We start from the raw sequence: 27290 nt of genomic DNA, 5'->3' as shown, positions 1-27290 counted from the left end.
AGTTCCAGAGAAAAATGTGGAAGACGTGAGGAACTGCGGGAGAGCGAGGAAAACAAGAAGCGGAAGGAGCGTGGAGGAGGTGGGGAGGGACTATTTAAGACGTAAAGAAGCTACGAGGGGAGTGAGGAAGCCAAAAGGAGTGTGGGAGGCGGCGTGAAGAGACTGATTAAGGACGCAAGAAGAATTACAGGACCATAGAGCGAAGGGTGAAGGTACAGGAAAAGGAGTGCAAGGGTGGAGAGAGGAGGTGCAAGCGGAAAAAGTGAGGTGCAAGAGGTGAAGGCCAAGAGGACGGGTGCAAGAGGAAGAGGTGAGGTGTAAGATAGTTCACCACCACCACCATGTCGTCACCGAAGTCTCCCAAGTCTGCCCTGAGCAAGATTGGCCTGGGAAGACCTCGGCCCTTGAGGGTGCTCGTTCTTGGACAGGCGGGCGTCGGAAAATCAGGTACGTCAGGGAGGTGGGGTATGGAGAGGGGAGAGGAGGGTAGGGTAGGGAAGAGAGAGGAAGGAAAGGGGAGGGCAGGGCAGGGTAGAACAGAAGGACAGGACGGGGAGGGGAAGAGGAGGATTTTGTAAATCGGACTGGTCGGTGAGAGGAGGGTTTGGGAAGTCACTGCAAGCTAAGCAAGGTAAATCTGTTCAAGTTACGTAAATCGCTGGAAATCGGTTAAGCCAAGGTAGTACTGTTACTGCCAGACGATTTAATACGATTTAATTCACTGAAGGAGTGAGAGATAACTATCCACTAAACCCCACCACTACCAAAAGTCTTTCCTAAACCTAAGAATAATCGTCTGTCGGTGGCTCGAGTGAAACTAGAAAAGACATCAAATTGTTAATGTCACTAAGATTAGTAAAAGGTTTCGTGGTTTGTGGAGGTTCCATAAAAAATCTCCTTTGCCAGTCTATTATTATCTGTTACAGCAAAGTATTTTTTTTCTTTTTCTATATTACCAATATACCGATGTATTTTTATAATTTTCACAAGTAACATATTACATCCAAGTACTTCCTTGTCAGTATACCAGTGTCTATGTAAATCTTATTATTATGGTACAGATAGGTTTAATTTGCAGTCAGTCAGTGCCTTAATTATCAGTTTATTTCCTAGGACTCAGAAACAGGAGCAGATAAATACGTAAAGCCACATGTAACACCCTCTTTCTCTTTACACTCCATTAAACTCATCTCAGCAAAGGATGTTCTCTGCTCGTTTCCTCCCAAACATCAGACCGCTTCCCTAACCACATGGCAGGTCACTTGTATTCTCAGGGTCTCGAATATTCTCCCCTCAAGGTTTTTGGCCCCTCGACCTGGCTTGGCCTCCCCCTCTCATTATCTCTCGTGATTAGTCTGTCGTTCAGTGTCGTCTTCGTTCGCCTTTCATTCCGTCTCTCGTCTTGCGAAATACCTCTGAATTTTTCCTGTTTTTCCTTCGTGTGTGTGTGTGTGTGTGTGTGTGTGTGTGTGTGTGTGTGTGTGTGTTGTGAGGACGCTTAGGTGTTGCTCTGTACGTGAAACATATTAATGTGTAAGAACTTTCTCTCCTCTCTCTCTCTCTCTCTCTCTCTCTCTCTCTCACACACACACACACACACACACACACACACACACACACACACACACACACACACACACACACACACACACACACACACACACACCAGTCTATCTTTTCTCTCTTTGCCAAGGACATTTTCTCTCTGCACCCATCCTGTATGAATTTCCCCGGCCTTTGTCACTTCACTACCATGAGTTTGTTTTTTAATTTTTGTTTCATGTTTTTGCTCTAGATCTTCTTTGTGTGTGTTTGGGGGGGGGGTACACGCGCGTGTTCCAGTGTTGCCTAAACAAAGAGATGGAGAATTTTTTTTAGCTAAGAGCGTTTTATCGAGTTTAAGATTGAAAAAGAAAATGGGGTTCGTGGCTAGGTTTGTTAGTGAAGACATTTGAGGCGAGACTGACCTGCCAACGGGTTCTACAGCTTGTCTAAGGGTTACTCGGGAATATGCAGGGCAGGGGCGTCCATCTTCCCTGGCCCGTACACAAGGTCCAGCCGCATACCCCTACGTCATCGAGGTGAAGTGGGGTATATGCCGTTTGTAAAATTTTCATGACCCGACGGCAGACCTGAGCATTATTCTGAGTGAGAGTGTATTTTCGTGTGCCATAACAAAGGGTGGACAGAGGTAATCCAGCTTGGTTGTAACTAGGACAGGGGGGGATAGAAGGCAACAATGAGTGAGGAGGGATGATGCTTAACAATGGTCCCTCTTCCTGCATCACTATGGCGACCCCCGCTTCCACCACTGCCACTACCACCACCACCTACCGCACTGCTACCCCCACCACCATCACAACCACATACTACCGCCACTGCTACCACATACTACTGCTATTACCATCACCACCACCACATACTACTACCACCACCACCACCACATACTACTCATACTACCATCACCATCACCACATAGTACTACTACCACTACCACCATCACCACATACTCTTACTACTACCAACAGCACCACATACTACTACTACTACTGCAACTACTACCACATACTACCACCACCACCACAACAACATACTACTACTACTACCACCACCATATACTATTCATACTACCACCACCACCACATAATATTCATGCTACCACCACCACCACCACAACCACCACCACATACTATTAATACTACTGCCACCACCACCACATACTATTACCACTACTACTACCACCACCACATACTACTACTACTACCACCACCACCGCCACCACATAAATATACACATATATACTTTGAAATCCTCTTAATGACAGTCCTGAGATAAGTTTATGGCAATTCTAAGATTATTCTGAGATCATTTTTGTGGCAATTCTGATATTCTATTTTATGGCAATTCTGAGATGCTGTTTATACCAATTCTAAGATCGCTTTTTATGGCAATTCTGATATTATTATGGCAATTCTGTTATTATTATGGCAGTTCTGATATTCTCTTTTACGTAACATCTGAGGCAGCGAAAAATTCCAGGCCATTCTCAGCTTCTCACCTGAGAGTAACCTGATCTGAAAAAAGTAGAGGGTTGTTGTTTTTATTTTCGTTCTCAAACACCGGGAAGTCTCCATATCTCTTATCTCCTCGACTTTCAGGTATTTTTCTTAGCACCTCTTCTGTCTGTCTGTCTGTCTGTCTGTCTGTCTGTCTCTGTTTCTCTCTCTCTCTCTCTCTCTCTCTCTCTCTCTCTCTCTCTCTCTCTCTCTCTCTCTCTCTCTCTCCCTATCAGCATCCGGGAAGCCAGCGTATATCACAACAAATTTTTTGGAGCCATTTTTTCACCGTGCTGTTTACCTGTTGCTTATATTGCCCTTGACACACACACGCACACACACACACACACACACACACACACACACACACACACACACACACACACACACACACACACACACACACACACACACACATTATATACACATACACACGCACACATCATATATACACATACAGCACACACGCACACATCATATATACACATACACTCGGACACACACTATGTATACTGTACACACGCACACATCATGTATACACATTCACACGCATACACCATATGCACAGACACACGCACACACCATAATACATATACACGCACACACCATATATACACACACACGCACACACCATATATACACACACGCGCACACACCATATATACACATACACACTCACACACCATATATACACACACGCAAATATCATATATACACATACAAACGCACACACCATATATACACACACACGCAAACATCATATATACATATACACAAGCACACACCATAGATACACATACACTCACACACCATATATACACATACACACGCACACACCATATATACACATACACACGCACACATCATATATACACATACACACGTACACACCATACATACACACGCACACATATAGACACATACACACGCACACATCATATATACACACATACGTACACACCATACATACAGACGCACACATATATACACATACACACGCACACACCATATATACACATTCACGCACACACCATATATACACATACACACGCACAAACCATACACTGTATACACATACACATCATATATACATAAACACACGCACACATCATGTATACACATGCACACGGACATGCGCACATGCACACATCTACATACATGCACATGGTCATGAACGCACATTTGCAATAAATAAGGACTCATACATACACACATACATATATACGTATACTCGTACATACACATACATACATACACTCACCTCTCTCTCTCTCTCTCTCTCTCTCTCTCTCTCTCTCTCTCTCTCTCTCTCTCTCTCTCCCCTCCATTCCTTACCCCTTCCCTCTCACTCTCATTTCCTCTCTCCCTCTGTCTCCCCCTCCCCCCTGCCCCATTGCATCAAGTGCATAATGATGAGGCTTCTTCGTAAAGCCTGTCACGTGCCTTGCTATATGCACGTCTCACACATACATTCACACACAACACATACGGTACATACATACATACATGCATACATACATACATACATCATTTCCTGTGGCACCCCACGGGATGCATAGGGCCTCGATGAACTCTCTCCACCAATATTTGTCTCTTGCCATCTCCTTCAGGTCCCACCAACACTCCTCTCCTGCTTCTCTTTTCATTGTCCTCAACCAGGTTTCCCTCGGCCTACCTCTGCCTCTTCTTCCTCTAGCAGTCCACTCTGGCACATCCTGTATGAAACTGCCTTCCTTTCTGTATATGTGCCCCAGCCACTTCCAGCGAGACAGTCTCACATATTCATTAACTGGTTCCACTCTCGTAATATCCCTTACTTTTTCATTTGTAACTCTGTCTTGCCACTTTACCCCAAGAATCTTTCTCAGTATTTTATTCTCAAATCCTAATACATACATACATACATAAATACACACACACACACACACACACACACACACACACACACACACACACACACACACACAGAAGACTTGTTACTAAATATTTTTATGTGAAACCACTTTGCTGATTTATGATGATATTAGAGTGGCTGACTGAGTGGATGAAGGAGTGAATGTGTGAATGAATGAATATATGAATCACTAAATAACTCACTAAATAATTGACCTAATGACTGACTGAATGACTGACTGACTGACTGACCGACCGGACACGAGAGAACAGCCGCCACCCCGACACTCACCCCAGAAAGGCCAAGCAATGAGAAAAAAAGACATAGGATTTTCTGCCTATGACTGTACAGGAGCATTAAGGCAGAAAATTAGTGCTTGTTGTTGCTGCTGTTATTATTATTATTATTATTATTATTTTATTATTATTATTATTATTGTTATTATTATTGTTATTAATTTTTATTATTATTATTATTATCATTAATATTGATATTATTATTATTATTATTATTATTAGTTATTTTTATTGTTAATTACTACTACTACTACTACTACTGCTGCTACTACTACTACTACTACTGCTACTACCGCTACTGCTGCTACCGCTACTACAACTACTACTACTACTGTTACTACCACTACTACTACCGCTACTGTTACTGTTACTCTTGCTGCTGCTGCAGTTTTACTACTACTACTACTACTACTACTACGACTACCGGTACTACTTCCACCACCACCACCACCACCACCACCACAAGTACTACTACTACTACTACCACTGCCACTACTACTACTAGTTAATATTATAATTAATATTTTTATTATTATTATTATTACTATTATTATTATTATTATTATTATTATTTAAATAAGTTACCCACCGTACTGAAAGAAGTCCCAATCTTTCCCCTTGACTAAGACCTGCAACTGTCCCTGTTCCATCCAGGTCCCTATAGGTGCTGCTGGATGAACAGGGACAAGAGAGGAAGCAGATTTTGTCCACGAGTCTCATCGGCTCAAGATTCAACCTTGTTTTCTTCCATTTGCGAGCTCCTACAGAGAGAGAGAGAGAGAGAGAGAGAGAGTTGGTGTGGTTGAGAAAAGTGTGTGGTTGAGTAACAAGACGTGTGTTGTGGTAGAGGACAGTGTGTGGTTGCTTGTGGTATGTGTTGTGGTAGGGGAGAGTGTGTGCCTTTTTGTGGTTCGGTTGTGTGGTAGTGGAGAGTGTGTGGTTAATTCATGATACATGCGTGTGGTAGGAGGCAGTGTGTGGTTAGATAATGGTTTGTGTGTGTGGTAGCGTGAGAGAAGAGTGTCATTCTGTACGAGACTATACGAGGTCGGAAGTGGTTGGCTGCAAGGTGATTATGTGGTCGGATGAAGGGTGGTGTGTGGTTGTGGAGGGGTGGTGTGTGGTTGTGGAGGGGTGGTGTGTGGTTGTGGAGGGACGTTGTGTGGTGGTGGAGGGATGATGTGTGTCTGTGGAGGGATGATGTGTGGTTGTAGAGGGGTGGTGTGTCGTTGTGGAGGGCCGTTGTGTGGTGGTGAAGGGGCAGTGTGTGTGGTTGGTGGGGGTATGGAGGGAGGGAGGAGATGCGTGGTTAGCGGGGTTGTGGGTTGGGAGGTCGAGTAGTGGGTGTTGTAATTAGATTTGGTTCAGTTTACCCTCCTCGTAACTTCCCGGGTCGCGTTTCATCAGTGAGGTGAAACTCGAAACAGGGGGATCTCGAAACAGGGGGATTTTGAAACAGGGAAATCTCAAAACAGGGGGCTCTCAAAATTAAAGGGATTTTTAGAACAGAAAGATTTTAAAATAGAGAGGTTTCGAGATTGGAAGGCATCATAATTCTGTATTCTGGTAAGCAGGAGAGAGAGAGAGAGAGAGAGAGAGAGAGAGAGAGAGCGTAGGGAAGAATGAAGAATGAGTCAGGACAGAAACGTGATCAGTGTCGTGGATAGCGGATTAAGTTGCTCCCCATACACCCTTCATCTTACTTTTTATTTCTCTCTCTCTCTCTCTCTCACACACACACACACACACACACACACACACACACACACACACACACACACACACACACACACACACACACACACACATTTCCACCCAGTGACCCCTTTTTAACATCATTTTATTTTTACTGACGTCACATGCTCTTCATTTCAGGAGATTCCCTTGTAATGAAGAATTCAATGAATGCTAAATGAAGTAAAAAATCCCGAGCAAAATTTATAAAGTCTAGAGAGAAGATGGATGAAATAAACAAGCGTCGTCGTAGTGAAGGGTTAAGGGTAGATGACTAAGTTTATCCCCATCGTGCCATTCCATTTTCTTTATTATTTATTTATTTATTTATTTTTCGATCTTGTTACGCTGCTAAGGGAACGGACTAGTTTTCTGCCTCTAAATGTACTGGATTACGCAAACCCGCCCTCTGGTTTCTGTTTATCGCTGCCCTGATCTGTTGGGTTTATGTCTCAGGGGTAGTTGAAGTTTATCGCTCACAGAATGCTACTCAGGGGCGAGCGCCTTAAACCCCTGGACAGTGTAGCCTGGCCCTGGTCCCGTACGCTCCTGATCGGGCGATAAATGGTTGGATGTTATATAGTTATAGTTATTTGTTTTCATGAGGTGCTTGGTTATGAGAGATTGTCCATAGTGTCCCCCCCCCCCTCCTGTCCATTCTCGTGTTGCGGGAACGGATCAATCTGCTGGTGTGGGTGTGTGATGAGTAGTGACGTAGCTAGTCACAAGTTACCTTAATTATAAAAACTACCAATGAATAGAAGGTGTTATTTTCCTTCATGCAGACATTATTACGTAACCATTGTCCCCGTTCCTACAGAGATAGTTAAGTCTCCGTACCATGAACTTTTGCACCTAACTGTACCAGCAATTTACCTGATGCTTCTGTACCACGAACTTTTGAACTTAACTGTACCTTTAACATGCCCCTCAGCCCTGGTGGTGCGGTACCTGACCCGGCGGTACATCGGGGAGTACGACTCATGCCTGGAGAGAGTCTACCCCCACGCCGCCGCCCTGGACTCCGAACACATTGCCCTTGAGATCCTGGACTCGGCCGGACAGTCACACGTCAGTACAGTCCACTTCTTGTAGTCCACCTTTTACAGTCTACCTCTTGATGTCCACCTTTTACAGTCCACCGTTTGTAGTCCACCTCTTGTAGTCCACCTCTTGCAGTCCACCTTTTGCAGTCTACCTCTTGTCCAGCTTTTACAGTCTGTACCTCTTGTAGTTCACCTTTCCACCTCTTATAATCCACCTCTTCCAGTCCACCTGTCTCGTGCGTAGTGTTGGCTCATTTATTTATTATCTGTCTATCTATCTAATTTGTTCTTGCCATCTCCCGACGATTTTATTCAGCTTAGGACATACTTCTCGAACTAGAGGGATTTGATAATAGCCTGACTGTAGTTTGGGAAGTTAGATTAGGTCGCCTGAGGTCACTTTTGGGTGGATTAGGGCAGGTTAGGCCAGGTCACTTTGGATTAACTTTTTTCTTTGTTCCTTTTTACTGTTAGATTAAGTGCTGGGGAGGAACACCTTCACGTGGTGGCACCGATATAGCTGGGCGACTCCACTGCCTGGTTATGCATACGTCCCTCAGCTCCCTTCCTGCCCCCCCCCCCAAAGGAGGTTGGTGGACTGCAGGATGAGGTCAACTTCAGCCTGTAGTCCATCGGGTTCACACTTAAGATAAATTAGGAGCAACAACAACAACAACAACAACTACTACTACTACTACTACTACTACTACTACTACTACTGCTGCTGCTACTGCTACTGCTACTACTACTACTACTGCTGCTACTGCTACTACTACTGGTTAGGATACTTTGCTAACCTAAATAAGATCGTCTGACAAGAAGAAAATTTAAAATGTCATCAGACCGTAGAAGTAACCCGTTTCGCACAGCTGGATGCACATGGGTATTTATTCACTCTAAATCCGAAGTATTCTAATCAGGAAAAAATCGAGGAATCAAAAACTTAATCCATAAATCCACTGTACTCTTTAGGTCAATTGATATACAGCCTTGAGCAAAAATTCACCGACACTTCTGGCTGTGGCAAGGGAGAGTGTTACATGAATTATTTTTTTACGTGATGGCAATATGAAGCCCAGAGGAAAAGGGAAAGAGAAGGAAGGATACCCTCTGTTGTTTGGGAGGAAGGAAAGGAATGCAAGGAAGGACACAATTCTGGCAGAGAAATGTCGCTAACTTTTGCTCCAGACTGTCACGTAGGTAAATTTTAGGGGACAGAATGGACGATTTATTTATTTATTTATTTATTTTTTGCCAGACACTTCTAAATGTTCCCTCTTCTCTTGTGTGTTACTTTTCCTCCTTTTTTTTCCATTCTCTCTCTCTCTCTCTCTCTCTCTCTCTCTCTGTCAAAGCCTGCCTCATCCCCTCCCTCTTATCACTGGCAGCAGAAGAGTGAGTACCCGATGGTGGAGGGGGAGGGGGGGTAGATGGGCGTGGGGGCGGGGAGAGAGAGAGAGAGAGAGAGAAATGGGGGAGGGGGAAGAGGGGAGGAGGAAGAAGGGTTGAAAGAGGGGACGGAGAGGCAACAGACATCCTAATGAGAGGCCAAGTAAACTACAATTAAAAGAGCAGACGTCGCTTCCCCTCCATAATTTCCTCTCCCTTGAACCCCAACACGACTTCTGGCTCAAATGTAAACACTCCCTCTGCCCCTCATTCACAAACACTGGCCGTTTTTGTAGTGGGTTATTTTTACTCCACTTCATTTTTGTGGCTGTGATGAGGCGCTGTGAATGTGGAATTAGGCGACGTGGGGTTGGGATGGGATGGGATGGGAGTGGTGTGTGTTAGGAGGGGGTTAGAGTTGCAGTTGTGTGTGGGGGTGTGTGAGAGGGTTGTGGTCGTGTGTGTGTGTGTAAGGAGGGGAGAAGAGGAGGGGAGAGTAGGAGAACAAGGGATTTGTGAGAAGGAAAATGGAGGTACGGAGGTAAGGGAGGGGGAGACGATAGGGGAGGATGAAAGGGGGAAAAGAAAGCGGAGGGGGAAGGTCAGAAAAGAAAGGGTGAGGAGAACAGAAAGGAGGGAAAAGTGACAGTTCTGAAGGACAGGCATAAAGGGTGAGGCAGGGGACATGAGAGGGATGAGGGAGGGGTTTAAGAATTTTAGAAGGGAGAAAAAGGAACAAAAGAAGGAAGTCGTCATAAGATGAGGAATGAGAAGAAGGGAAAGATGAAGATTAGAGATAAAGAGGTACACAAGGAGAGGAAAAAACAGGAGGGACGAGGGGGGTTAAAGGAAAAGCAGAAGGGTGATAAAGATACCGGCGAGGGAAGTGCATGAAGGAGGACAGAAGAAGAGGAATAGAAATACTGGAAATAGGCAACAAAAGAAAGGATAAAGATAGGAGAAGGGAAAGGAGAAGACCAGGAATTTGGGTGGGGGTTGAGGGGAGAGAGGAGGGGACGAGGTGGGAGGATAAAGAAGGGAAGAAATAGGAGGGGGTAAAATGCAAGACTAGAGATAAAAATACGAGAGATGGAGAGGAGATGATGAAATAAAAGAAGAAAATATAGAAAGATCAGAGTAAGGTGCAAGAGAAGTTTGAATGGGGGAAAGGGAAAAAAAGAAAGTGAGGGAAATGGAGAAAAGTAGGTTTAGGGGTAATGGAAAGAGGGGAGGAGAAATGAGAGATGGGTGGTATGCAGAGAAAGAGGAAATTGGAACAGCGAAAGGGAATAGACAGGAGACGACCAGAGAAGATAAAAATTAAAAGAAGAAAGGAAGGCAGCAAGAGGAGAGATTGGAGTAGGAGAAGGAACGGAAGAACAGTAAAGAGAAATAGAGGAAGTATGGGAGTGGGGATTGGGGCCGGGGAGTGGAGTTTGCAGGAGTCGAGTGTGTATGGGAGTGGAAATGGGGGAGAGGAGGGGCCAGAGTAAGAAGAAATATAAGAGTGGAATCGGGGCATATGAAGGCTTTATCTGTCAGTTAAAAAGTAAAGGAGAGCAGACTGAAACAAACCACGATAGTAGAAGGGAAGGGAAGGAAAATGAACCAAAAAATGAGATGGGACAGGATACAAAAGTTAGAGAAGGAAGAATGGGCAGGGGACTAAGGGAGGGAAAAACAGATGGAAAAGGGAAGGAAGTAAAAGGAGGGATGGGGAAAGGGGAGGGGAGAGAAGATACAGTGTACAGGGAAGAGAAAAGGAGAAGGAGGGGAAAGAGAGGAAGAAGGGGAGGGGGAGGGCAAAAGGGAGAAGGAGAGAGGTAGGAGAAGGAAAGCGAGTTAAGGGATAACCAAACACACACTTCCCGAAACTTTGCGCAGAGCCTCTTGACTGTACCCAACTCTACGTCGGTCCATTAACCCCTACAGCAGTGGATTCCAAACTAGGGGTCATAGGGCAATTTCAGGGAGTGGGGAGAGGGTAATCTTAAGGTGATAGAATTTTATAATAATTTTCCGGAGTCAGTATTTGAGGATTTTTTTTTTCTGCCAAAACCCTTTGTGCAGAGCATGCCTAGAGATATTTCAAGATCAGTTCTTCAAACGTAGAAACGACTTAGTTGTCATAAACACGTTAGTAAATAAGAGCTTGAAGGAATTTGGTGTAAGAATGGTACACTGTCTTGGTGTCAGCAGAATTGGCTGTCTAGGTGTTTCACTCAGTCTTATCTATCTTTTTCTTCAAAACTTTTTTTCCAGACCTGTTGAGCATGAAACTGGAAAAGCATAATCGGTTCCACATTATGATCTCTTTTGTCCCCATTTTTTTTTTTATCTCAACCAGTGATACCCCACTTGGAAACAAAACTGCAATATCAACCTCACTACCAAGTTATGAGTTCACTGTGTGGGTGTTCTTTTATGAGTATACGCCACTTTGTATTCAGTCATGCAGGTTGAGATAAGTTCTGAGCCAGCATCCTAATTCGAGTGATGGTGCTTTGTTTGCATCTTAAAACAAAAATCAGTATTGGGCCACAGATCAAAATTGGGCCACAGATGTTAAAGTAAGTCGGTGAGGGTGGGGGCACAGATATATTCGGGGAAGGAAGGGGTCAAAGAATGAGAACGTTTAGGAACCACAGCGATACAGTAAGATGATATTTGAATTATCTTCTTGCTGCCACTAGATGATTTCGTTCAGAGAAACTTTTCGAAATGAATAGGTTAATCACGGCATATATATACCCCTCCATTGAGAGCTTTTCCTATCTTCTTCTTCTTCTTCTTTTTTTTTTTTTTTTTTTTTTACAATTGTCTAACAGTAACAAGGACAAAATGAAAAACATGTAATCAGATTGAAGTCAATTCACCCCTCAAGGTACAGAACATCATTAAGATTTTTTCCTTGCTGATACCAGACGATTTTTTCCAGTTTAGGGGAGAGAGAGAGAGAGAGAGAGAGAGAGAGAGAGACAGACAGACAGACAGACAGACAGACAGACCACTATACTACCACCACTTCGACCTCCACCACCACCTCCACCTCCACCATCACCTCCACCATCACCATCATCGTAACCCAAGTGTGTGTGTGTGTGTGTGTGTGTGTGTGTGTGTGTGTGTGTGTGTGTGTGTGTGTGTGTGTGTGCGTAGAAGAGAGAGAGAGAGAGAGAGAGAGAGAGAGGTGGTGAAGGGAAGGAGAGAGTCACCTTTACAGATAACTCAGGTTGTTGATGTTTTCCCCCAGTGAGGCCACCATCACCGTCGTTCTCACTCCTCAAGTCATATTCATCAACTTTCCTAAACCCTCCTAATCTAAAGTCAAGTGTGTTTTGCTTGTATATAAGTTTTTCTTCATAGACCCACCCGACACATCACCATCACAATCAAATTAGTGAAAATTAATATGACAACCCATGAGATACAAAACGAACTGTGATTATAGTTGTAGTCTTGTTGATAGCAAAGACTGGCTGGGCTGCTTTACAAATACAGCCTTTTGAACGTAAATATATAACTAAGTGCCTCGTTGCTTCCCCTTCTCAGGCCGTTCCCTAACCCCGCACTCATCCTCGCCTTTAATATGTTTTTCATACCAGTTCAACCATCTTTCATAATCGCCCCCAATTCTCCGTCTCTACACTTTTTCCATTCACCCCATCAGGCCAGTGACTTCTTTTTACCTGCGTCGTTAGCTACCGAGTGTTGACGCAAGCTGACGTTTACATTTGCGACTCTGAAGACCTTGACTATATATATATGCATGTGTAAGACTTTTTTTTTCACCTGTTGATGGAATTTGAAAGTGATATGAGGCGCCATGTTACTCCAGCGTCACCTCTATGCCACCAAATTATAGTATGGACAAGCTTTTTGAATAACATTATGTCCATAGAGTCTCCAGCCCATACTGTAGGGTCTTGGGTTTGGAGTTTTCCTTCTCGTATTGAAAATCTTTGATGTTTTAGGCTTCGTATCTTGAAAACTATTGTACTGATTGGATTTTATTTAGGCACATGCATTAGTTTCTTTGATCTAGATGAATATAATAATTGACCATGTTTTATATGTTTTTCTGTCCATTTTGCACAGCCACACTGTTCACGATATGGTAATGAATATATGCATGGGTGTAAATATGGGCCATGGGAAGGTCAGAAGCACCATATGAACAGCGTGCGGGGTTCAGGGGAGAGGATGCGACTCCCCAACCTCGACCCAATCTCAAAATACCTGTAAAGCAAGAAATGTACTATAATAATTATCAGAAATCACAGAAAATACACACACAGAGGGGGTCAATGGAAGGGGCATAATCCCAAACCTGCAAGTAAATATCCACAGTTTTCAAGATTAAGAAGTACAGTGTTGCATGGGTACGCCTCAGGGCTCCGATATGTTGCAGACACCACACTGCTTGCACTTGGGAATTCGGGGAAGGGGTGCAGCCTCCATCCTCGACCCAGTAAAGTAGTATGACCATTTTTGAGATGAATTAAATTTTTACCCTCTATTTACCTACCACCGGAGGCTCAGGTAGGGTTCAGATGGGCTTCATTCTCTGTCCACATGATCTACTGGTTAAAATGTGCCCACTTAGGCCGATTCTCTCTCTGTCTCTTATCTGTCTGTCTGTCTGTCTGTCTGTCTCTCTCTCTCTCTCTCTCTCTCTCACACACACACACACACACACACACACACACACACACACACACACACACACACACACACACACACACACACACACACACACACACACACACACACACACACACACACACACACACACACACACACACACACACACACACACACACACACACACACACACACACACACACACACACACACACACACACACACACACACACACACACACACACACACACACACACACACACACACACACACACACACACACACACACACACACACACACACACACACACACAGCCTGAGCCCCTACCCCCAAAACTGTCTGTACTGTACACCTTACTACCTACCACTCCACCAACCAACCAGCCAACCACCCACCCACCCACCTACCCACCCTCCAACCAACCAAACGCATGAACCGCCAATCCCCCACAGGAGACAGACAGCGTGCGACTGGAGGCAAACATCCGCTGGGCTGACGTGTTCGTGTTGATGTACTCTGTGACGGATAAGTGCAGCTTCGACGACTGCAACAGACTCAAGTTCCTCATCAACTACAACAAGAGGAAGCGACGCATTACCAGTCCCACGTCAAAGGTTGGTTTGGGAATGAGGGAAGAGGGAGGAAAGAATTGGAGGGGTTAGATAGAGGAGAGAGGAAGTAAATAATTGCAGGAGTTTAGCCTTCACTGACCTCCCAGAATTAAAAATGTGTCCTTAACCTGAAGGGCTGAAGGCTTTGGTGATGTTTAACTAGACCCCGTTTACTCTAACTTGACCTAAAATTGCTATATCTTCATCTTCAGTGCTATGTTTTCCCAATCGGCCAGAATATGATGCAAGTCGTGAAGAAGTGCTATGGAAAAAATGCAGAGCCGATGCAGTGTCTTCTCCTACTGATGTGCGTGAAGTTAGCTGCAAAAGGACGAAAATCTGTGCCTAGCTAAAGGAAGAAGAGCATAGTGTTTAGTGTTTTATCTATCTATCTATCTATAACCAGACACCGTAATTTCGTCAGGGGTGGCCGTTTGACTTTAAGTTAGTTGTTTTACGGGGAGGGGCACTAACCCTCCGCCAACCCACTTGTTGACACTTAGGGAACACGTATGGGTTGGTTATATGATTACCACCCAGCGTTGTAAATGGTTCCTTGACTTACAAGAAACCACTAAGCTTGTCACTCAATGTAAAGCCACCTGAAAAGGAAAAAAGGGTAATAAAAAGCGACAGGAAAGGCGGGAGAAATAGGAAGAGAGGAGGTCAGACTCAGAAAGAGGATGATAAAGGTGAAGGAAGAAGTAGGTAACACTGCATCAAGTGAGAGGATGGTTGCTGCGACCACCTACCGCACTAGTGTTTAATACTCAAAAAAAAAAAAAAGTATGGAGACATTAGATTCCATGACTGTAAACGTCTGTGGTAGAATTAACTCATGTCAGGTGTGTGTAAGCCGACCACAACAGTACATGCACACATACACACACACATACATACATACATACAATCATACAGTCATACATACATAACAGTCGGCTGCAAAAATAGTACTCATTTTAGTTAAACAATGCTGACACTCGTACACAGTGTTCTGAAACTTTTATTAGGGTCCATAAATCACATTACTGTATTTCAAAATTCATTATTCACTGCCTGGTTATTTATTGCAGTGAAGTGTATCGTTATTTATGTCCACAACTATTATTGTCTCGTTATTTATCGCAATGAAGTGTATCGTTATTGATGTCCACCCCCGCCACACAGGAGGGGTCGTGGGAGGTTCCTGTGGTGCTGGTGGGGAACAAGAAAGACCAGGTTGGGGACAGGATGGTGAGTAGCCAGGAGGGACTGAAGAGGAGCAGGGACATTGGCTGCCACGCCTTCCATGAGATATCCGTCAGGGAAAGCATCGATGAGGTAAGGAGGGAGGGAGGGAGGAAAGGAAGGAAGGGAAGGACGGAAGGAGGGAGAGAAAGACGGAGAGAGAGAGAGAGGTGGGAGTGAGGGCAAGAGTAAGAGAGGAAGGAAAAGAGGGAGAGAGGGAGGAAAGAGTTAGAAGGACGAGAGGGAAAGGAAGCAGGGAAATAAAGGGCAAAGCATTGTTGAGGTTTGTAGGACAGAGAGAGAGAGAGAGAGGAATGAATGGTGCGAGAAAGAAAAAAGAAAGGGGAAACAGGAGATACGAAATCATAAATGAAGTAAGGAACGAGAGAGAGAGAGAAGGAGGGAGAGAGAACATGATGGAGATGAGGAGGAGGAGGAAAGATGTGAGGAAAAAACAGAAGAGGAAATAAGGAGATAGGGGGAGAGCACTGATGAGGAAAGGAAGGAGGGAGAGAGGAAGGAAAGATGGGAGATAGAAGAGAAAGGAAATACGAAGAGGGGAGAAGAGCACGGATGAGGTAAGAAAGAGAGAAAAGAGGGAGGGAAGGAAGGAAGGAGAGGGAAGAGAGGGAGGCAGGGTGAAGGAAAGAAAAGGGGAAGAGGAAACAAAGAAAGAGAACTTTGATGAGGTAAGGAAGGAGGGAGGGGGGGGGGATGAAGAGAGTGGGAAAGAAAGAGAAAATATAGACGAAAAAGAAATGGAAAGAGGAAACGTAATTTTAGGCATCGGATACCTTTTCTTCCGTGAGGCGTCAATGAAGGTGATTATTGATAAGGTAAGGTAGAGGAGGGAAGGGGCTGAGAGGGAGGAAGAGAAGAGGCTGAGAGGGAGGAGAAGGGACTGAGAGAGAGGAAGAGAAGAGGCTGAGAGGGAGGAAGAGAAGAGACTGAGCAGGATAAGGAGAAGAGGCTGAAAGGGAGAAAGAGAAGAGACTGAGAGGGGGGAAGAGAAGAGGCTGAAAGGGAGAAAGAGAAGAGACTGAGAGGGAGGAGAAGGGACTGAGAGAGAGGAAGAGAAGAGGCTGAGAGGGAGAAAGAGGAGGAGAAAGGAGATGAGTAGAGAGAGGTGGGGTAGAGGAAGAGACTACAAAGGAGTACAAAAGAACACTAACAGCAACAGACCTTATTGTCCTTTCGTGGCTGTTTGTTACAGAGTAGATTGTGACTACAAGATCTTATTCTACATGCTGAAGGATAAGGATAGTAAATAATAGGATGAGAAGGAAAGAGGGACTGAGAAAGGAGAGGAATAGAGAGAATGGGGAGGGGGAAGAGGAAGGAGGGGAGGTAGGAGATATAGAGTATGATTGAAAATTAAAAAAAAAAATCTGGGAGAACATGTACTGTATCACCACTATAGATTATGCGTCACGGAGGACACTGATAAGGTACAGAAGAAGGGATGGAATGAAGAGGGACAGAGGAGACAGGGAAAAGATAGGAAAGGAAGGAGAGGGGTGGGGGAGTTCGGGGGAAGGTAGGAAGGAAATGACAGATATAGAGGAGGTAGGGAGAAAAGGAGAAAGGCAGAGAAAAGCCGAAAGTACTCAGGAAAAACAAACTTGTAAGGTAGGAGGAGGGAGAGAGGGAGGAAAGGAGGTAAGGAGATGAACAGAGACGATAGAAGGAAGGGAGGAAGGAGAGGAGAGAAATAGAGGAACTCGTAAAGTGTAGGTAAAAGGATTAACTTTTTAAAATATGAGAGGGAGAAGCACAGCCGGGAACGTAAGTCAGTGTAATATATATTTCACCTTTCTACCTCACCTTCCGTTCTTCCAGCTAATATTCCTGAGCTGAGAGAGGCAAGGTACGCTGGTCAGTGCACACGCGATTTCTTTGATACGATGTTTCAGGAAAGAAAGTGATGAATATTTCCTGGGTAAGAAGCAGACGCAGTGGAAAAGCAGGAAAACTTGTCTTTGCTTGTGCCACAACTTTAATGGTGTATTCGTCAGGAAAGGTTGGAGGAAAAGGGAGAGGGAGTGAGGAAAAGTAAAAAGTGAGGAAGAGGGGATTCTAGGAAGGTAGGAAAGAGAGGAGGGAAGAAGAGAAAGTACGTAAATCACAAAAAGGAGGGGTAGAAACAGTGAGGACATTAGACGTGACACCTTCAATATAAGTCAGTGAGCGCATCGGCACGGTGATGGGAGGTGGAGGGAGGGAGAGAATGAAGGGAGAGGTTAGAGAGGAGAGGGCAGGCGGAGAGGAGGAGGAAATGGAGAGAGAGGGACGGGAGGGGTAGGAGAGGAGAGGGCGGTGGAGAGAGGGAGGAAAGAGGAGGAAGTGGAGAGAGAGAGAAGTATAAGGAAGACGCGAGGAGATGCAGAGATATAAGGTGTCACGCTGTTCGTGTGATATCAGGCAGGGAGTGCATCGATGGAGTGAGATGGAGGAGGGAGGGAGGGAGAGAGAGAGAGAGAGAGAGAGAGAGAGAGAGAGAGAGAGACAGACAGAGACAGAGACAGACAGACAGACAGACAGACAGACACAGACAGACAGACTGAAGGGAGAGGAAGATTAAACATAAGGAAAGATGACGAATCTGATAGTGGGTGTCATATGTGGCTCGAGGTATGTCCATTTCATTGCCCTCCACATTTCTTTCATTTCCCCTTCCCGCATCCTTCATTTTCCTCCCTGACTTCCTCATTCTCAGATTCATTTCCTTCAGTCCCAATTCTGTTTTCCCTTTCACAGCTCCGTTTCCTTATTAAGAGTTCCCTTTGTTTTTTATTTCCTTCTTTCCCAGCCAATTTTCCCCGGTGCTTACCTCATTTCCATAATTCTCACCGTATTTCCTTTATTTTCAGCCTAATTTGGCCTCATTCTAACCACCTATCTCCACTCATTCTAACCGCCTATTTCCACTCATTCTCAGCATCCATTTCCACTCATTCTCACCACCTATCTCCACCCATTCTCACCACCCATCTCCTCTCATTCTCACCACCTACAGTATCTCCATCCATTCTCACCACCTATCTCCACTCGTTCTCACCACCTATCCCCACTCATTCTCACCACCCATTCTCACCGTATTTCCACTCATTCTCACCTGTTTCCACTCATTCTCACCACCTAGCTCCGCTCATTCTCACCATCCATCTCCACCCATTCTCACCGCCCCTGCTCCCCTCCAGGTGTCGCGTGTGTTTGAGGACGCCGTGAGGTACTGGCGGGAGGTAGCCAAGGCCCCCAGACTGCGCCGCGCCTCCTCAGACCTCCACGACCTGCCCCCCTCAGAGCCCCCCGCCAGGGCGCTGCAGCCCCCCATCAGCGTGCCTGGTTCGTGCCTTCTTCCTCTTCCCTCTTCCCTCTTCATGTTGCTGTTCTCTTAAACTTCCTCCCCCATCGCTTATCTTTCTTTTCCAGCCTTCACTCCACTTCGTCCCTCCTCTTGTCTTTCTCCTCATCTCCTTATCTCTTTCTTCCATCTTCCTCTGCTTTACATAGAATTATAACTGATGCATGTCGTTTCACTGTCTGAATTTTGTGTTGCAGTGCTTTTTCTCTTAGTAACTGTGAATAGATGTTCGGTGGTAATCTGTAAGTTGGCAGTGAATGTTAAACTTCCATATATTAGCCATAAGTTTAGCAGTCTACGTGTTTTATCATTATTTTTCATTCTTTTGTTTTACGATATATATTTTCACTCTTGTTTACTCCCATATTTTTTCTGCTTCACATTTTTTTTTTGCTATATCTATTACTGATGCAAATCTATATATATTTTTTCGTAGCCATGCAGTATATTATTACGCATTTATTGTGACGTGTGAATGTGTATGATAACTAAGCATACATTTTTTCCCCTTATCAGTTAACCTTATATTACGTTAATTTTCCACGTTACTCACGGATATATATTTTACTGCCTTTGTTACGTTCTGCATTATTTCCCGTAACCATGCTATACAGATTTTCGTTATAGCCTGTGTGTGCAGTGTGTATATGCCCCTGCAGGTTCCCCGGCGTGCTCCCGCTCCTACACCGCCCGCGCCGCCCGCAGGCTGTCTTCCCGCGCCCGCACCCACCCCATCTGCCCCGCCCTCACGCCCGCAGACCTCTTTTAACATTGATTCTCACGCTAGTAAATCTGTCACTCTTCCTCACGCCTTCATACTCATGCAGCATTTATTCTTACACCGGCAAATCTCTCCTTTTTTTTTTTTTTTTTTTTTTTCCCCACGCCTGCACACTGCTTTCATTATTCTCACACACACATAATACTATCATTTCGCTCCTCACACCTGCAGATCTTTAAATTTCTGGAGGGATTTTTCTCAATACTAAATTCCCTCTATCATTACTTCCTCCACCTGCATACTGCTTGGAAATATTGTCAACACCAGCGGATGTTGATCACAGTTCCTCACGCCTCCATATTCTTAACACTGTGTCTGTTCCTCATTCCTGTACAAATTTAATAGCATATATTCTTACGCTAACAGATCTGTCACTATTCTCAGTCCCTCACGCCTCTTACAGCATTGATTTTCACACCAAAGAACTGTATCCGCGTTTAATTGCTGCAGATCTCTTCACATCTAACAAATTCTCACGCCAACAGATTTAGTCACTTCTCCTCACGCTTTCAATTACAGCTTTTATAATCCAACTGGACTCTTTTTCTCCCTCCCTCACCACAGTTTCCCCTCTGCTTTAACCTCTACCCGTCCCTTACCTGCCTAGCTTCATTCCTCACCTCCGCCTCACCCTTCTTACCTTGCTTCTCACTGCTTTGCCTCGCCTCTTCCTTGATCATTACCCTGCCTCTCCTGGCCTGTTCTAGCGTTGTGTCACCCCTGCCTCTCACCCCTTACTCTGTTTCACTCCTTCCTGTATCACCCTCTACTCTGCTCTGCCTGCCTGGTCTAGCGCCCTGCCTCATCCTCATTACCCTGTTTCTGCTTGTCTGCCTTGCCCCTGCCGTACCCTCTACCCTGCCCTGTCAGCCTTTAGCACCCCGCATTACTATTCTTCTCTCTGCCTTTCAATTCGCCTCTGCCTCAGCCGTTACCCTGCCTTACCTGCTGTTTCTAGCACTCTGCCTCGCCCCCATTTCATTATCTCTCCCTGCTCAGTCTTACCCCTGCCTCAGCCTTTATTTTGCCCTTCCTCACTCCATTACTCTTTCTCCCTGCTCTGCCTTGCCCCTGCCTCACCCTCCACCTTACCCTGCTGCCTGGCCTAGCACCCTGCCTCACCCCTGCCTCGCGCTGTTACTCCTGGCTTAACCCCTTCTGCCAGAGGACGTATGTCATTCACTCTTACCACCTCCAGACGATTTTCTTCAGCACAGGACTGGCTTCTCGAACTGGAGGGGTTGGATGTAGCCTTAATTAACCCCTTCATTAATAGGAATTCTTACTAAATTCAACCGTCTTGTGGTGCCCTGGGTAGAATTAATGTCATCGTATGGAAGGGGTTAAGGGTGAGTGTTTACTTGTAACGCTTGGGTTTGAGGATTTTTATTATTGTTTTTCTCCCTACTGCCAGATGATTTTCTTCAGCTTATGATAGATTATATTATTATTATTATTATTATTATTATTACTGTATTATTATTATTATTATTATTATTACTGTTAGTAGTAGTAGTAGTAGTAGTAAGCAGTAGTAGTAGTAGCAGTAGTAGTAGTAGTAGTAGCGGTAGTAGTTGCAACCCCAGGCCCAGCTGTATGTGAACCCCGTGGACTGCAGACTTCCTCTTCTAAATTCCACCATCCTCATTTCGGGGGATAGGGAATTAAATGGGGGACGTTTGTATAACCGGGTAGTTGAGTCCGTGGTTATATCAGTGCCACCAAGTGAAGGCGTCCCTCTCCAGCACCGGCCCTCGTAGTGAAGGGGTAAATTAGAACTCATTTACATGCAGTCTTCATTAACCTCACCAGGACATTGACCTCCACACTTCTATTTCCGTCCTTCTCTTTCCTTTTACCACTTGCCTTCCCTTCCCTTCCCTTCTCTTCCTCCCTCCCTCTCTCCTCTTCCTCCTCCTCCTCCTCCTTTCTTTCTCTTTTTACCACTTCCTTTTCTCACCCGCCTGTACGTCCTCCTCGACTTACAAGTACTCTTCCCCCCTTCCTTCTTCCTCCTCCTTCCTTCTTTCACGTTTCTTCAACCATTTTCAGCTCTCCTTCTTCCTCCTCCTGTTTCCTCCTCCTCCTCCTCCTCCTCCTGCCCTTCCTTCTCCTCCGCCTCAAGCCCCACATCTGCGTGTTGTTGAGTGGGGAAGCCATGTTGCGTGCACACGACCTTCGTTTTCAGCCACGCAAAAGAAGCCAGTTTTGTGTGTGTGTGTGTGTGTGTGTGTGTGTGTGTGTGTGTGTGTGTGTGTGTGTACGCGTGCGTTTGTTTGTTTGCTTTGCGTGTGTGTGCGTGTATGTGTGTGTCTGCGTGTATGTGTGCGCTTGTGTGTGTACGTGTGCATTCGTGCGTATGTGCGTGCATGCGTGCGTGTATGTATGTGTGTGCTCGTGTGCTTGCGTGTGTCCGTGCGTGCGTGCATGCATGCGTGCGTGCTCGCATTTATTTCCTTTCTGTCATTGTGTGTGTGTGTGTGTGTGTGTGTGTGTGTGTGTGTGTGTGTGTGTGTGTGTGTGTGTGTGTGAGAGAGAGAGAGAGAGGGGGGGGGATGGGGGCCTAGATAAGGAGGGAATAATATATATGAAAGAAGGACAAATGTGGAGTAAGGAAGGTCAGGTGTGAATGAATGAATGAAGGAAGGAAGGAAAGGTGTGAAGATTGTAAGGAAGGAGGAATAGGTGTGAAGAAAGGAAGGTTGGGTGTGAACGAATGAATAAAGGAAGAAAGGAAAGGTGTGAAGAAAAGAATGAAGGACAGATGTGATGGAATGAAGAATAAGCGTGAAGTATAGAAGGAAGGAAGGAAGGAAGAAGGAAGGGAGGAATGAAGGATGGATATGAGGAAGGAAGGACAGGTGTAAAGCTGCCTTGCCGTCATGCGCGTCTCCCAGGTTAGTGAGGCGAGACCTACCTGTCAAGAAGAAGGGGGTGGGGAGGGAAGGAGAGGAAGGGAGAGAACAGAGGAAGAGGAAGACAGGAGGAAGGTAAATAAAAGAAGGGGTGGAAGAGAAGGAAGCGAGAGGGACAGTAGGAAAGAGGGAGAGGAGGAAGAGAGAGGAATGAAGTAGGGGAAGGATGGATGATACCTGAGTAAGATGGGAGATACAGTAGCAAGATGAAGAAAAGGAGGATGAGAAAGAAGATGGGAGGAAGAGGAAAGAATGAAGGAAGGAGAAAGATGGGTGAGAGAATGATTGGAGAGGAAGGAAGAAGAGGAAGGGAGAGAGTTGGGAGAAACCGGATGAAGAGGGAGGAATGAAGATGATGAGAGGATGGGTGAGGGAGAGCGAAAAGGAGAAAGAGAAAGGGGGAAGGGAAGAAGTGTCAAGCTGATGAGGCTTGTGACGTGAGAGGAAGGGAGGAAAGGAGGAGGAGGGGAGAGGAGGAGAGGTGAAGAAGGGAGCGAGAGAGGAGAGGAAAAGGGAGAGGGAAGAGGGGAGAAAAGGTAAGACTAGATATAAGAGTCAAGGAAAATGAGAGAGGAAGAAGGGTGGAGATGGACGAAGAGAAAAGGAATGAAAAATCATAATAGGAAATTCGTGAAGGTAAGAAAGCGTGATATATATATATATATATATATATATATATATATATATATATATATATATATATATATATATATATATATATATATATATTAATACTGCATGCATTAAGTGCATGTTTCTCTCCTCTTTTCAACACACACTTCAGATCTGCTGCAGACGTATAATAACGGCTATTAGGAAAGTGTGTCTGACTTTTTACTTAACTTTCCTTGCTTGAGACATTCACCTTGCTTTTCTTGCTTCAGACCCTTTGGCTTAATTTTTCTGTTGTTACATTGTACTTTTATGCCTTATATACAGTGTTTGACCCAACTTTGCTTGCTTTAGATGCTGACTTTCGTTTTCTGCTTTAAACAATTTGTCACCTTTTCTTCTGTATAACTGTTTCAGTGTTTCATTCTTCAGACGTTTGACATAATTCTTTTTTTTTCTTTTTTGGGTAATTCTTTTGTTTCAGACCTTTCGCTCTACTTTCCTGCTTCCATTGCCTTGCTATTAACCCCTGAAATGCTAATGACTTCCCTCAGCTGAGTAAAGTCGTCTGAAGTTAGCATAAACTTGTATATGGTTAGCGGTTTTCTTTTTTGCCTTTGATGCACAACTTTTCGTACTAACCCGTAAACTTTATGCATCTGAAACTGATATAATTAATAACGTTGCCATCATTTACTGCAGTGCAAAGTATTTTCTATTAACTGTATATTTTGATGATCATGCCACTGACAATAATGCCACTGATTTATGTGTCAATAAGAATGATGCCAAACACAATGGGCCGTATTCTGATTGGTGTAGGGGGCTTCATAGCACTTCTTGAGCAATTCATTTTTCGTATTACACCTGAATTTTATCTTGCAAATTATGCAGTATATGCCTTTCTACTCTGGAGATAATTGCGTCAGTAACACACGAGGATATTAAAGTGCAACAGGCAAAATATTATCCCTGAAGAAGTGTTATAAGAGCCCTCAACCCAACGCTAGTATGACCTAGTGTCCCAACAAAGTATAATGCTACTAACACCTCTCTCTCTCTTGTCCGGCTCCTTCCCGCCCTACCCTGTTATAATCGACCCTTCCTTGCCCTTTCCTATTATTCCCTACCCTCTCCTCTCCTCCCCTGTCGTCCCATTCTGCCCTGCCCTTCCCTATCTCACCATGCCGTGCCTTGTCACACCATGCTCTGTTCTGCCCTGCCCTACTTTGCACTGTCCTGCCGCGTCTAACTCTGTCTTTCCCTATCCTCCCCTGTCATATTTGGCTTTCCCCTGCCTTTTCCTACCCTACCCTACCATACCTTACTTTACCTCACCCTGGTCTGACCTGTCCTGCCCTGTCTCATTTTGCGTTGCCCTGCTCTGCCTTGCTATGTCTTGCCGGGCTTTGTCCTGCCCTGTTTTACCCTCCTCTCAATTGCCTTGCCTTGCTTCTCTGCTCTTCACTGTCTTGTCTCCCTTGCTTTGCCGTACCCTGTCGTGCACTACCATACCCTGTCCTGCCCAACCGTGTCCTACTCTTATCCAATCTGCCCGACCATACCCCACGTTGCCCCTCTGGCCACAGACTCGCCACCAGAGTGCCAGTGGGTATCGCTGGTGCTGGGTTCCCGGGGTAGGAAGGCATCTGAAGGAGGGAGCCCCGAGGGTGACGTAGGGCTGCCGGCACTGTCCTTCAGGAGCCGCGCCTCCACTGATGGTCACCTCCACCAGCGACGCCTCTACAAGCTGCGCATGACCCTCAACCTCCGTTCCTCCAACCTGCATGAGCGGAGGATGAGTATTGCCATGCGGGGGGCCACCTGCGGATTCTGAAAGGACACCTGCAGCTCCTGAAAGAGCCTGTGATTTCTGTGGGGACCTCCAGTTTCTGTGGGGACCCGCAGTTTCTGTGGGGACCTGCAGCTTTTGGGGGACCTGCGGCATCTGTGGAAACCTGCAATTTCTAAAAGGACCTGTACTTTTTGTGGGGACTTTCAGCTTTGGGATACCTGTGGCTTCTGTGGAAAACCTATAGCCTCTGTTGGAACCTGCTTGGGTCCTGAGAGATTCAATCTTTCCTTGGAAGAATCTCTTGGGTCTTTGTTTTGGCACCTTAGGAGGTCCTCTACTGCCCTCTCCATCAGTGATTAGTCCTGCATTAATGTTCTTCTGTATTGATATGAGCAGAGTTAGGAATACCTTACAAAGGAATTCTCAGGCGAACTATGGAAAATAAATCTGTGAAGTAAGGTACTGCTTAGGCTCATAAATCCACAATAATACGACCATTGAGTAGCCGCTGTATTGTGATTACACGAGCACCACAACTCCGCACCTGCACCACACTACATACTATACCACATCACCACAAATACATTTGCAGCACGGCACATCATGCTACAGCACAAAACATCATCACATCACCACCCCTACATCACGAGCATACGCACCACCGATAACTTCAGCATTATGCAGCTACGTCACATAGGATCACCACATCTGCCCCACATCACCATATTTACATCAATGTCATTTACACCACGATTTGCTTCATCACTGTACAATTACGCTGCACAGGATGACCCTGCAGGGACGGTTGCTTGCCTGCGGTTGATGGGTCTGCTCGATCAGACAGACTCTGGTAGCACAGCAGCTGCATCAACAACTATGCTACAATGCATCACCACATATACATCGCACCTCTACACTTACATCATTCACTTATAACCGCATAATTCATCACTATACATATTTCACGGTATACAGTAACCCCATATCTGCTAGGATTTCGTTAACCCGAAGAAAATAATATCCTGTATATATATATATATATATATATATATATATATATATATATATATATATATATATATATATATATATATATATATAAACAGCAGCGACAATACGAATCTCAATGACTGTAGATTCCTACAGTGAAATGGAATAGACTAATGTTATGTGAAATACGGAGAGGGAAGTATTCTACACATCCGAGGACCGTTGTTGTGCCCTCTGTGAAGTACACATTGGCTCTACGTATCTTTCTTCGGGTTTTTGTCACGAAAATCAGACCCATCAAAGAAAATGGATCAATCTAGGTAAAGAAGAAAAAACGCCACCTCTATAGACGAGACCTTACATTCCGATTCTGTAACACTACTTTTAAGCATTTATGTACACATTAAGATTACTGGATTTTTTTTTTTTTTTTTTTAAATAGGATTGGAGGTTTCTTGGAATGAAGTGAATGTAGAATGGATGACATTTTTCATTTTTGTATTTGGTGCTCCTGACGGGAAATTTACACATTCATTCATACAACTCAACTCGAGTGCTTGAGTTTATGAAAAGAAAAATGCATCGAAGCTTAACGAAAATAAAGATTAAATAACGCATGTCGCTGTTTTCGTTTGGCCTTTCAACATTTTCATTTTTTCTAATCTGGATTTTTTTTTTTTCCGCTGGTGAAAAAGAATGTTGGAGAGCTTTCACTGCCTCACATACAGAACAGTTTCACATACAGTGCATTTGTTTCATAATTCATCGACTCGTTTTTCGCGCTACTTCTTCAGCCACGGAAAGATAAGGATGTAAGGTGAGAGGGGTGGAAAAAAAATCCGTCATTAATCCCTTCAATACGGTGACGTGTCTTACTCTTGCTACGTACACACAATTATATTGAGCTCTCGAAAGACTTCTTGTAGTGAAAGGGT

General features: G+C 44.8%; 1 protein-coding gene across 1 annotated transcript; it reads left to right on the top strand.

Annotated features, from left to right (window-relative positions):
• The first annotated feature begins 341 nt into the window (after window positions 1-341).
• Window positions 342-25407, top strand: LOC145414583 (ras-related and estrogen-regulated growth inhibitor). The gene is made up of 6 exons (XM_080284100.1): window positions 342-447; window positions 7915-8051; window positions 14513-14674; window positions 15839-15991; window positions 19099-19243; window positions 25160-25407. Exons 1-6 carry the CDS (start codon window positions 342-344, stop codon window positions 25405-25407), a joined length of 951 nt encoding a protein of 316 aa, XP_080140226.1.
• The last annotated feature ends 1883 nt before the right edge of the window (window positions 25408-27290 follow it).

The sequence above is a fragment of the Coenobita brevimanus genome, chromosome 100 (genome assembly GCF_032717465.1).
Source record: "Coenobita brevimanus isolate Jiangsu-jjx chromosome 100, ASM3271746v2, whole genome shotgun sequence".
In the NCBI taxonomy this organism is placed as follows: domain Eukaryota; kingdom Metazoa; phylum Arthropoda; class Malacostraca; order Decapoda; family Coenobitidae; genus Coenobita; species Coenobita brevimanus.
This window is presented reverse-complemented; position numbering and strand designations above follow the sequence as displayed.